This window comes from Bidens hawaiensis, unplaced genomic scaffold (genome assembly GCF_021521415.1).
Source record: "Bidens hawaiensis isolate Kalapana, Puna unplaced genomic scaffold, B.hawaiensis_p1.1 tig00039961_1, whole genome shotgun sequence".
Taxonomy (NCBI): domain Eukaryota; kingdom Viridiplantae; phylum Streptophyta; class Magnoliopsida; order Asterales; family Asteraceae; genus Bidens; species Bidens hawaiensis.
Window position 1 is genome coordinate 158838 of NW_027505632.1, and position 13910 is coordinate 172747.

The 13910-nt window shown below is 35.8% G+C and overlaps 1 protein-coding gene across 1 annotated transcript; it reads left to right on the top strand.

Annotated features, from left to right (window-relative positions):
* The first annotated feature begins 970 nt into the window (after positions 1-970).
* LOC143614379 (uncharacterized) lies at positions 971-2160 on the top strand. Its single transcript, XM_077087834.1, has 2 exons — positions 971-1483; positions 1633-2160. The coding sequence occupies exons 1-2, from the start codon at positions 971-973 to the stop codon at positions 2158-2160; spliced, it is 1041 nt and encodes a 346-aa protein (XP_076943949.1).
* The last annotated feature ends 11750 nt before the right edge of the window (positions 2161-13910 follow it).

Sequence of the window (13910 nt, forward strand, 5' to 3'; positions counted from 1 at the left end):
TCCTTCTAAAGCGGCTATTCTTCGTGATCAGATTCACTCGTTTCACATGGAGTCGGATAAACAGTATTGTCATGCTTGGGAGCATTTCCAGAACATGCTAGCTCGTTGCTCACAGAATGGTCTTACACCATGGGCTCTCGCGGAGAAATTTTGCAATGGCTGAACTACGAAACCCATGCCCGTTTCAACACGCTGCTGGAGGAAATTTAATGGCAAGGAATAATGTCACCGAATGCAATGAGATGTTTGAAAGCTTTGCTCAGTCTGATTTTGCCAAAGCGACACCTCGCGGTAATTCCACTCCCGTTAGCAGTACGTCCTCATCTTCTCGAGGTGTACACCAGGTTAATCTGGATACTACTGTTCCTACTGCTTTGGAATCATTAACTAGAGAGGTGAAGGAACTGAAGACTAAGGTGGATAAATGTGAGTTTTGTAGAGGTGGACATGGTACGTTGGAGTGCCCGGTGATGAATCAACAGGTCAATTTTGTTGGTGGTCAGAATAGGTTTCCAAACAACTACAACGACGACAATCAGAATTGGAACACCTACAAGAACCCAAATCAAAATAACTCCAACTGGCGTCCCGCGGGTGCACCATTCGGATTCCAAAATTCATATAATCAAGGAAAAGGTCAGACTAATAATAATAATAATAACAATGGTACTAATGTTCAAAATAATGTGCAGGATTCTAATGGAGGAATTGGACGTCTAGAAGAGATGATGAAGCAAATCTTGGAGAGGGATCAAGTTACACAGAAAAAGTTCGCCGAACACGATTTGCTCTTCAAGAATCAACAATCTTCGTTGGTTGACCTTCAAAGGTCAGTGGGTGATATTGCTTGTCGTCTAGATGAAAGGCCTTAAGGACAGTTTTCAGGTTCTACTCAGACGAATCCGGCCCTCAATTGAAAGCAATTACTACTCGTAGTGGAAGGGTCTTGGGTCCCGAGGTTGTTAAAGAAATGGTTGAAGTTGAAGAAGAGAAAGTGGTAGATGAAGAAATTGAAATGGAGGCTCCGTGTAAGTTACAAGTTAAAACACCATTTATTGAGCCGCAAGTTGAGAAAAAGCTGGTTGAATTTCAGCCACCACCCGATATTAATATTGCCCATGTTCCTTATCCCGCTCGTCTCAAGAATCAAAAGTACACGAGGGAATATGGGCATTTTCTGGATATGTTTCGACAGTTAAAGATTAATCTTCCGTTTGTTGAAGCCCTCCAACACATGCCAAAGTATACGAAATTCTTGAAAGACTTACTCAAGAGAAAATATTGGTTGGGAGAGGTTTCATCTATTCCACTTAGCGGGGATTGTTCGGTGGTAGTCTTGAACCGGGTCCCGGAAAAGTTATCGGATCCAGGTGTGTTTACAGTCCCGTGTACGTTCGGAAGTGATATGATGAGTCAAGCATTGGCGGATTTAGGTGCGAGTATTAATCTTATGCCATATTCGTTGTATGAGAAGTTGGATTGGGTGAGCTTACACTGACTCGTATGTCGTTGTCGTTGGTGTATTATTCGGTTAAGTATCCGCGAGGTATTATTGAGAATTTGCTAGTGAAAGTTGACATGTTTGTGTTCCCAGTTGATTTTGTGGTACTTGACATGGAGGCCGATGAGAAGGTTCCCATTATTCTTGGTCGGCCGTTTTTAAGAACGGCTAAGGCTCTTGTTGATGTGTATGAAGGAAGGATCACACTTCGGGTTGGTGATGAGAATGTTACTTATGATGTTGCTAAGTCGATGAAGCACCCGAGTGATGATAATGATTTCAGTGGTCCATGCCATTCGGTGTATTTTCTTAATTCTTTTATTCTTGGTTTGGATACATGTCTTGATTATATTTCTGGAGCCGATTTAGTTAGGATGGATGAGGAGAAAGAGTTGACGGAAATTATGGAGGATAGTGAGGAAGAAGTGGTAGATGATGTTTATTGGTTGGCGGAGATTATGGAGGTTAGTGAGGTTATTTGTGAAAAAGAGGTGGAAAAGCCCGCTCCGTTGGAAATAAAGGTTCTTCCGTCACATTTAGATTATGCGTATCTTGAAGAGGGCTCGAATTTGCCCGTTATTGTTTCTTCTAAGTTGACGGATGAAGAGAAGTCAAAGTTGATAGAGGTGTTGAAGATGAATAAAGGGTCGATTGCATGAAGACTTTCAGATATTCAAGGTATTAGCCACGCTTATTGTACCCACCGGATTTTGATGGAAGATGAGTATAAACCGGTGGTTCAACACTAAAGGCGTCTAAATCCGAATATGCAACAGGTTTTCTAGAAAGAGGTGCTTAAGTTGTTGGATGCTGGAGTGATTTATCCAATTTCAGACTCTCCATGGGTAAGTCCGACTCAAGTTGTTCCAAAGAAAAGGGGATGACAGTTGTCATGAACGAAAAGAATGAACTTATCCCTTCGCGTATGGTTACCGGTTGGCGGGTGTGTATTGACTACCGGAGGTTGAATGATGCTACTCGAAAAGACCGTTTCCCGTTGCCGTTTATTGATCAAATGTTGGAGCGTCTCGCAGGTCAGCAATTTTATTGTTTTCTTGATGGGTTTTCAGGTTAATTTCAGATCCCAATTGCACCGAAAGACCAAGAGAAGACGACTTTTATGTATCCGTATGGTACATATGCGTATCGCCGCATGCCGTTTGGGTTGTGTAATGCTCCTGCCACCTTTCAGTGTTGTATGGTGGCAATTTTTCAGGATACGATAGAGACGTCCATGGAGGTTTTTATGGATGATTTTTCGGTGTACGTTAATTCTTTTGATCATTGTTTGGGAAATCTTGAGAGGAGGTTGAAGAGGTGCATCGAGACGAAGTTGATGTTGAATTGAGAAAAATGTCACTTTATGGTGACGGAAGGAATAGTGTTGGGTCATAAAATTCAAGAGATGGTATATAGGTGGATCAGGCGAAGATTGACACGATTAGTAGGCTTCCTCCACCGACAAATGTTTAAGCTATAAGGAGTTTTCTTGGTCATAAGAGTTTCTACCGGCGGTTTATTAAAGATTTTTCCAAGATTACCCGCCCGATGACCCGATTATTAGAGAAAGATATCCCTTTTGTGTTTGATGAGGAGTGTTTGAAGGCGTTCAAGTTTCTGAAAGATCAACTAGTAAGTTCTCCTATTCTTGTGTCACCGGATTCGAATTTACATTTTGAGCTCATGTGTGATGCGAGCGATTATGCGGTTGGAGCGGTTTTGGGGCAAAGGCGTGAGAAACATTTTCACTCTATCTATTATGCGAGCAAGACGTTGAATGATGCCCAAGAAAACTACACCACCACCGAAAAGGAACTCCTAGCCGTTGTGTTTGCATTTGACAAGTTCTGGTCTTATCTTGTGCTTTCAAAGACCACCGTTTTTACCGATCATGCAGCTTTGAGTTTTCTCTTTCACAAGAAAGACGCGAAGCCCCGTCTCATATGGTGGATTCTTTTACTTTCTGAGTTCGATATAGAGATTAAAGACAAGAGGGGGCGGAGAATGTTGCGAAGGATCATTTTTCCCATTTAGAAGATCTGAAAAGAGAAGAGATTCGTGAGGAAGAGATTGGTGATAGATTCCAGCATGAGTCGATTGATTTTGTTACAGCCGAAAAGCAAGGTTTGCCATTGTAACATCCGCGCTCGCACCACCAATATTGTCCGCTCTGCCCACGAATAGCTCACGGATTTGTTTTTGGTTGCCTAGATGGAGAATTCCCAGGAGGTCACCCATCTTAGTACTACTTCCACATAAGCACACTTAACCGTGGAGTTTTCATGTGCTCCATAGCCAACTAAGCACAAAAAGCGTTGGTGATTGAAGAGGCAGGACATTTACTTATGAACCAACGATCTCTCTTGTCCACGGCCGATGTGGGATTTGCCTAAGAGTGGAATGATGTTGTGTTTGCCTAGGGTTTTACAAACAACCCCCCTTTGAACTCATCTTCCTTGATGAGGTGTGTCCCATCATCCCGAATGGCACAAGAGTGGCTTTTATACCACCTGTAATATCCGGCCCCTCGCAGCACCAATATTGCCCGCTCTTCCCGCGAAGAGCTCACGTATTTGTTTTGGTTGCCCAGATGGAGACTTCCCAGGAGGTCACCAATGCTAGTACTACTTCCACCTAAGCACGCTTAACCGTGGATTTTCATGTGCTCCACAACCAACTAAGCCTAAAAAGCATTGGTGATTGAAGAGGCAGGACATTTACTTATGAACCAAGGATCTGTGTTGTCCACGGCCGATATGGGATTTGCCTAAAAGTGGGATGATGTTGTGTTTGCCAAGGGTGTTAGCATTTCGAAATTTTCTCTATTATTTTAAAACTTACAATTTAATCCGTATTATATTTATAATTGAGTTCGTGTTCATATTGGAGTTTGTAAACCCGACTCAACATTTTTAGAACCTTATTTAATTATTATTATAATATAATATTATTTTATACCTCGATCATCAATAAAGCGATGTTTGTCATATTATAGTGTCGTTAAAAAAACATAAGGGGTTATAAAAGATTTTTCGTAAAGTCGTTATACGTTTTAAAAACCTTTAAGCTCATATTAAACTTTGATTGAAACTAAAGGGGGGTGTTTTGAAAATATGTATTATATATATAAACAACCCAAACCCTAACCCTACCCATAAACAAACCCAGCCGCCCTCTTCCCTCTTCCGGTGCCGTTTTCCATTGACCGGCGACACTGAGGACACCGACGAACCCAACTCGACCTCCGGCTACCCTCTCCTCTCCCCCTGGTACGTAACTCCGAAACCGGTCACCCCGATTCCCCTTGTCCGTTCATTTTATTTCCGACATAGAGATTCCGGCAGTAACAGCGAAGTCCGGCCTCCCCCTTTTACTCCCTCGGCTTTCCGGCAGCCCTCTCCGGCGAGCCGTTAAACCCCCCTCACCCAAAACCGAACCCCATCCTCGTCCTTCGCGTTTTTTCGGCGTACTCCTTTTCTGACAACCTTTTTTTTCCTCTCCTGGTCGCTTTTCCAGCGATCAGAAAACGGCCCCGTGCTCCGTCTCTCTGTTTCTCTGTCTCTCTCTCTTCGTGTCTCCGTCTCTCCATTTCTCTCTCTCTCTCTCTCCGTCTCTCTCTCTCCTCTCCGTCTCTCTCTCCCTCCGGCTCCTGTCCTTCGTCTCCGGCAGCTTCGTCTCGGTGTCTTCCCGGTGTAGAGACATTACCATATGAACATCTAATAGGTAAATTAATTTAGGCTTTGGTGCTATCAGTTTTCACATATCGATTATCAGATTTAAATTGTTAATAATTGGTTATATTCTTTGAAACGGGTTGGATGGGTATGAAGTTGGTTTGATTAGGGAAAAGATGAACATCCGGGTAATGGATATATTAATTCCTTATGGGTTTAATTAACAATTGATATCTTGGTTCAATTGGTTGTACGTTAGTTGTTGAACTAGAGGTCACGGGCTTGAGTCTCATCCTAGACCGGTTTTATTATTATTTTTATACTTGACAAATCTTTGTTACTATTAGTATTAATATCACAACATAAAAATTATTATTAGTATTATTTTGTTTAACTTACTATTATATTTATTTACTATTACTATTATTATTAATATTATTATTATCATTATTTTTATTATTCTTATTGTTTATTTTCAAAAATAATAGATTATTGTTATTATGATTATTAGTATCATTATTTTTATGATTGGTAAGTAATATATTAAAATTCTATTATTGTTAATATTATCTACTTGCTTATTGAACCGAAACCCATGTCGAGCCTAGTTGCCATTTAACGTCGTCGCCACTTGAGTTATACTTTTATCACTAATACTATTATTATTAAAATGTTATAAGTATTAGTTATTATAATTAATATGGTACATATAATTATTATAATAATATTTATTATTATTAAAATTCATAAATGTATTAATAATGTATTCAAAAACAAAAGAAAATATTAGTATATTTATTATTATTACTACTATTAATAGTTTTAACAATAATTCTCAGTTGGTAGTATATTTATATATTATTATCATCATTATCTTATATAGCTCTATATATATATATATATATATATATATATACACACCTATGTATAGCATATCTTTAAAATCATTATTATCATCACTATCATTATTATTATTAATAATACTATTATAAGTTTTATTATCAATTCATTTTTTATAAAATCGAACTCTTGATTTAAACCCGTCATTTTTATTTAATATTGGTTTATTTATTTAAAAGCCCAATAAAGTAATATTATTTATTTTAAATATCAACTTACTATGAGTCCATAATCGTTAACAATTTAACCGGTAACCTGATTAACAACCGAACCTTCTCGTTAAATGTTTCACATGTAGTTTCAACTAAATTTCAAGTTCATTAATATATTATTTAATCGTTTTTCGAATAGCTTTCAAGTCGGATTCGTTCGTTTCTTTCGCAAGCTTTCTACATTTCGATCATTTATTATTTCTCGATTTGTCAATCGAGGTGAGTACTTTCATACCCCGTTTTCTATCTTTTATTTTGAGTGTGATATTTCATCTTGTCTAAACTAAATGTTTTTATACATGGGTCTTAAACCACCAACGTTATTGTATACTTTACTTGAATAATTGCTCGATTTGGTGTTCTATGCTTAAATGTCTATGTGTTTATCGCTATTGGCTGGTGGAACTATAAATCTTAGACCATTTGGCAACCCCTTATGGCAAGGTGTTGTTAACGTAATTCAATTAACGATAACTATAAAGTCCTAGACTATTTGGCATCCCCTTATAGCTAGGTGTCGCTAACTTGTTTAGCGATAACTATTTTATCCAAGTTCATAGCTTTTATTTATTGTTTCGTATATACAAGTTTTGTGGCATTTTTCTTACTATACTTATATGCTTAAACTTATGAATTTCTCACCAAACTTTGTGTTGACAAACTTTATTTTATGAAATGTTACAGGTTTGCATCTTGGTTGATTTAACATTGTGAAGTAACGTTATCAAGACCCTTATGATTTTAGTGAAATGAACAACATCTAATTGCCATATTTTGCGACATCTTTGTAGGGCTATCTTATGAGTAATTTTTATGTGTACAGGATTTTATTATTAAATGAATAATTGTTTATTGTCACCAATAGTACTTTCTGAGCTATGAATAATCTAGTTCGCGCCCCGACGTTTCACCGGCACCGCCGGTCGGGGTGTGACAGATTGGTATCAGAGCCAAAGGTTCTAGGAAAAACGACCTAGCCACATGATTAGGGTCCCTATGCTTGCTTCTTATACGTATGCTCTATGTGTTTTGATTGCTCTAGCTTAGAATTGCTTTATTGTTTATTTATTTATTATTATATTACTGTACACGATGCACACACCATTCTGAGACTATGTCTCACCTTCAAAATCTATTTTCAAACTTGGATTAATGTTTTAATGTTGGGAAATTCCTTAAGAATTCCGGTGTTTTATTTTCAATGTTCGTTTATTTAGTTGAACCATTAAACTGCCATGTAACGCTCATGGGCGGTTCAATACTATTGACCCGATAAGTTTGTTATTTGTCGGTGCCGTTTAAAATGTCATGTAGCGTTCATGGAACGGACCGCACATTGATTTTTCGGTATGCTATAAACGATTGAGCCATTAAACTGCCATGTAACACTCATGGGAGGCTCAATACACACAGATGAAGTATTTATGTTGTTGATTTATCCATAAATTTTGATTTCAATTTTGATTTATGCAAAAATATCCATTTCAATCCTCGAACAATCCGACAATCTCTCCATGCACATATAGTCAGTCGTTAATATTTCAATATTACAACATATCATAAATAACTATTGAGAGTTTTAGTTTTATCACAAGTACTTATAAACTATTATAAGTATCGATTTTAGAGTTTAGTTATATCATATCTTACATCATATACGAGCTCTGAAGTTACAAATTAATGATAAGATCATTCAAACAATTATAGATGACTATTTTGAGAATTCAAAGTTATCACAAGTTCATCTAAACAAAATTTTGGGGTTTCACAATTTTAAAGTTTTACGTAAACTAATATATAAATTGAGTTTGAAAACAAATTTACGTCTATGTTACACAAGTTTTTCAAAGTTACAACAATTTACCCTGATTTTCATCAGACCTTAAGTCGTTCATCTTTCTAGTACGTTATACTTTTCGTCTGACCGCAAGTGTCTTAGTGGGACCCGACTGCCGCATGACATATGGTATTACCTGTGGTATTACCGAAGCCTCATCAGTTATCATAAACCGAATCTGTATCAAAATCAACTCTATCCGTCATCAACTGTTTCGCTTACACCTTTAAACAATTCGTCACTGATAGCGACTACGATTGATTCTGTTTTGACTAAATCAACATCAATTATCAGTCAATTATTCAAAAATGGTAGCGATCTTATCATTCCACCACAAATCGTATTTCATTACGAGAAGTTTATCACCATCATTACTATCCTCATACCTTAATTATTAGGTCAGTATATCATGTAAAATTTTGTTCTCGTCAACTGATTTTCTCAACGTCTTACCCTTAAATTTCCAAAAGTCTAATCAATCCTCAGATCTCAAGGAATCAATCTCGCAATCTGTTTAAACTTATATTGCTACATCCTTTTAAGCGGCATTAAATTATTTCAACTAAGAATATATTTAATCATTTTGATTTTGTTTAAATTTCACTCATAATCTTATTTATTCTTTAGATGTCTACAACGTTTCAAACGGTTAAGTCACAACCAAATTTCACAATATTTTAAACCTTCATTTATTTTAGTTTATATCCAATGGTTTTAAGAACTTATTGTCACTACTTTTTCCAAATTTTATGATACTCGCAGCTATTGGTTATTTTCAATAGGAAAGATACTTCACATTCTCAACATTGCCTATTTGCAAGACATAAAGAACCGACATCACAATTCTTAAAAGTTATTTAACCCATTCATGTCAACATTTTACAAATTCGTCTGTAGTCTCAAAATTTTTCGATTTTTTGTTTAACTTATTTTATTAGGTTATTCGGGAAGGTTCTGATTTTAAATAAAACCCTTAATTAAGACATCATTTAAAATACAAAGATTCATCACCTCATCGTTTAATTCTCGAAATGTTCAATAAATAAATAAATAATAAAATAAAAATAAATAAATAAATAGATAACTTTTAATGGACTATTCCACTTACTAGTTTTAAACTTCATAAACTGTTTTCATGATTTTGTTTTGATATTTCAATGCATCGTTTTCTATTTCATTATCGATATTATACAATTAATTTTTTTTCATTATATAAACCCTCAGTTCTATTATTAACCATTTAGTTAAAAATTTTACAATCAAATAAATTGTGAACATAAGATTTTCCCGTTATTGTCAAATTTCATCCGGGTAATTAAATTCCGTTATCCAATTTAAGTTATGGTGTTTCATTAAATTTTCATGCTTATTTAGGGATGAACCGATTTCCAGTTTTAATCTTTAAGCTATCATTATCTTGTTTCGTTCCTTGAACCTCTAACCTTAGGATTTGTTCTAGTTGAATATTGCTTAGTTCAACCATGTTTTATCATTAATTACTCAAGTAATCCTATAATCTCAAATTCACCTTTCCATCTCATTATCATTTACCCGTTCGGTCTTTTCAAGCATGTCTACTTATCGTCAGCATCGTTACTCAGGACTATGTCATTCATTCGCGTGACGCACCTCAAACACCACACAACCCATATGTCTCAAACAAGAAACTCCAAAACCAATCCTCTTCAAATGTGCTATATTTGTAACCTCCGTCATCTAACTCAAATCTCCATGTCGTCTTTACACTATTTTCCACCGGTGTATTTGGTCATCAACCTCCTAAAAGTTCTGTCGTTAACTCAACCTATCGCAACTAACATGTGTGTTTTGCTTCAATTGTGGGGATCCTAACCATCTACGCAATGCTTACTCTAACCTTGTACATGATATACAAGCGTCTATTAGACTCACCTAAACCAACATTATCATAACCAACCATATCATTATCACCCTTATCTTAGATAACCCTATCACCGCGCGACTTCTTGGTTTCTTTTGTTTTGTGTTGTGTTGTTCGTTGCGCTTCAATTAAAATGTCATAACTATCATTTACCAATATATATGAGGAAGCTCTTGTTACATCAAAACCCATATCAACTATTGGTTCTTTCAATAAAGTTTTGTCGTTCTAACTTCGCAAATATAACATATATTTTCAAACTTAACGGCTTATAACCGATTACCACAAATTTTGTTTGCTTAATTAAAAATCAAGGCTATGAATATTTTTGGGATTATAGTAACTAATAAAAGTCATATGCCAAGCTTTACTCTCTAATAAAGATATGTGTTTCTCAAATCTATACAAGTTACCAAATGACAGTGTACTTTCTCATATGACAAGATTTCATCTATAGTTTAACTCCTCAAGCTTAAATCAAGATTTCAATCCCCTAACGGTTTTTAAATCATTATTTGTTTCTTACTATTATTTCATACCTAAATAATTAACAAGTATTTTCAGGATTTTAAACCAACTGTTTGTTTCCATTAAGTGTGTTAGTAAACGTTTCTTCCACTTCCATTTTATTTACTAATTATTTTTAAAAAATAAATTCCTGTTAAAAGTTAAATTTGCTTACATAACCCGCATGATGGGACGAATTTGTGGATCACTCAACGACCTAAGTAATTATGGATGCATACATAATTACCCAAGTCCTCGTGTGAAAATCATAAGCGCATACGATCGTGTGTCATAACCAAGAAACGGGAGTGTTTTTGGAAAACGGTAAAATGCGAAGGGGATAAGGGCATGTTGGGTACGTAACTGGTACTTCCTATATATAAGTGCTCTCATCATATTTTCGTTTGGAGCGTTCTTCGAGTCACTTTAAGTTCTAGGTTATGGTGGTTTCTATTAATTTTCTTGTTGTCCTTCTTTTGTCTAGTAATTCTTAGAAGTTATCTCCATAGTCTTAAAATATTAATATGAAATGTTGTGGTATCTTCAATTTTGGGATGAAATTCCTAAAAGTAGGGGATAGGGGATACTGTAACATTTCGAAATTTTTTCTATTATTTTAAAACTTACAATTTAATCCGTATTATATTTATAATTGAGTTCGTGTTCATATTGGAGTTTGTAAACCTGACTCAACATTTTTAGAACCTTATTGAATTATTATTATTATATACCTCGATCATCAATAAAGCGATGTTCGTCATATTATAGTGTCGTTAAAAAAACATAAGGGGTTCAAAACGATTTTTCGTAAAGTCGTTATACGTTTTAAAAACCTTTAAGCTCATGTAAACTTTGATTCAAACTTAAGGAGGTGTTTTGAAAATATGCATTATATATATAAACAACCCAAACGCTAACCCTACCCATAAACAAACCCAGCCGCCCTCTTCCCTCTTCTGGCGCCGTTTTCTGGCAACCGGCGACACCGAGGACACCGGCGACCCCAACCTGTAAGCCTCGAACCCGGTAGCCCTACTTTAGCGTTGGAGTAACTCATATACACAGTTCTACAAATCAAAGTTAATTAAAACTTTCGCGGAAACGTTAACTTGGATCATTCGTTACAAACATTTAACCCTTTCTTTAAAGCCATAACATAAAACATCATATTTAAAACATCATTTCTTCCATCTTCAAATGTCACCCTTTCAATCCATGCCACGTGCCATACTCATGCTAGCTTGTTAAACCTATTTACCTTCGTGCATACTAAAAGTCAGCTACATTGAGTGAGTTCTAGTATCAGGCGACATCCAATAAATACACAAATCATACATACATACATAACTTAACCTCGCATATATATCCATAAGAGGAACGTCACGTATATCTATTAAAAGAACTATTACTATTACTCATCACTATATATATTCTCCATAGAAGGAATACTCTATACATATTACCCATAGAGGGAACACTCTATATACTTTCCATTAGAAGGAACATCCTATGCACTTTCCATATAAAGGAACATTACGCTTTCCATTAAAGGAACGTTATGTTTCCATAGAAGTAACATCCTATGTACATTCCATAGAAAGGAACATTATGTTTTCCATTAAAGGAACGTTATGCTTCCCTTAGAAGGAACATCCTATGTACTTTCCATAGAAGGGAACATGATGCTCTCCATTAAAGGAACGTTATGCTTCCTATAGAAGGAACATCCTATGTACTTTCCATAAAAGGGAACATCATGCTTTCCATTAAAGGAATGTTATGCTTTCCATTAAAGGAACATCCTATATATTATCCACATAAGGAACGTTATACTATCCATGGAAGGGACATTATGCATTTTCCATAGGAGGAACTCAATATATTATCCACAGGAGGAACACTGTATATATGTTGTTATTTAATGTCCATGTAAGGAGCTAATCACTTCCCTCGACAATAGGTGCAATATCCGAAGATCATTCACGTATCGACAAGCAATAATCTTTACATTACATATAATATTCTGATCTATATTTATAACTTGACTGTACGTGCAATATCCAAAGATCGTTCACGTACCGACAAGCTTTCATTCTCATTCAAGACATATATAGATAACATTATAAATCATACATGGCATACACTTACCAATTAAGGTAAGTGTATTAACTATCACATCGGGTATGCACACAGCCCCTAAAAACATAACAAGGAATGGGGCTAGAAAGTCACCTGAACTCTGTTTCTTTCTCCGTTAATTGTTAATCTTTTCTTTAGTTGAGCTCGGCTAACTGAATACAAGTTAAACGTATCAATACCCATCCGATCTGATCTAATGACCATGTATTACATTCCTTTTACTTGGCCTATTTAAGATTTTCCTTTATTTTTAATATTCTTGTATTTAATCTCCTTAGGTCCTTACAATGCATACCAACAAGTGTATATACGTATACACATACATTTACAGGTCGCCAAGTATCCGGGGTCTCAATATAAGCGAACTTAGATATATATAAGCGAACTTAGATATATAAGCGAACTTAGATATCTAAGCGAACTTGGATTAAGGCAAACTTAGATTATGGCGAACTTAGATTATAGCGAACTTGGTAGCATGTGAACTTAGATGAAGCGAACTTATAGGGCGAAGTTATAGCAGCAACTACGGGTTTGATTTTAACCCCTTAAACATCTCTGTTTCAACATTTAAACCATTGATATGATACTAACCAAACCCATGAACATTCCATGATCAATTTCGGGGAAAACTCTGCCCGGGAAAAGTATAAAGTTTGGACCTTTAATAGAAAAACGTTCAATAATAGATATAAGGTTTATTTTAAACGAGCCGCACCTATTTATACGTCCATAAAGTTCGTTTTAGCATCAAGTTTACAACTTTACGTTTCGTTTATACCTGATCTATTCTCGTTTTAAGTTACCAGGATAAATGTTTATAAAAACGTAAACTTTAAGATAAAAACATAACTTTGCGTGTTTTTAAGGTTACAGTTAGCTTGGTGATGAACTACAATCTTGTATCTTGCTTGCACGTTCAAGATCTATCAAGTTATAGGCTCGGTTTGGTCTCGGATTGCTCCTTTAGCTCGCAGGCGTAATAGTGTAGGTGTGTGTGTGTGTGTGTTTTGAGTGTGGAGAGAATAAGATGGATAGATATGGAAAGGATTAGGGTTTAAGGGGATATTTATACTCCCTTAAGCCCATGGATCTAAGGCCCATTTTTCCTTTTTAGTCCATATCTAAATACATCTAAAAGCCTACTTATCCTTTCATATATTATTATTACTAACCCACTAACTCAATTATTTCACCTGACGCAATTAATATCTTAAATATTATTTAGAAATTTCGGGAT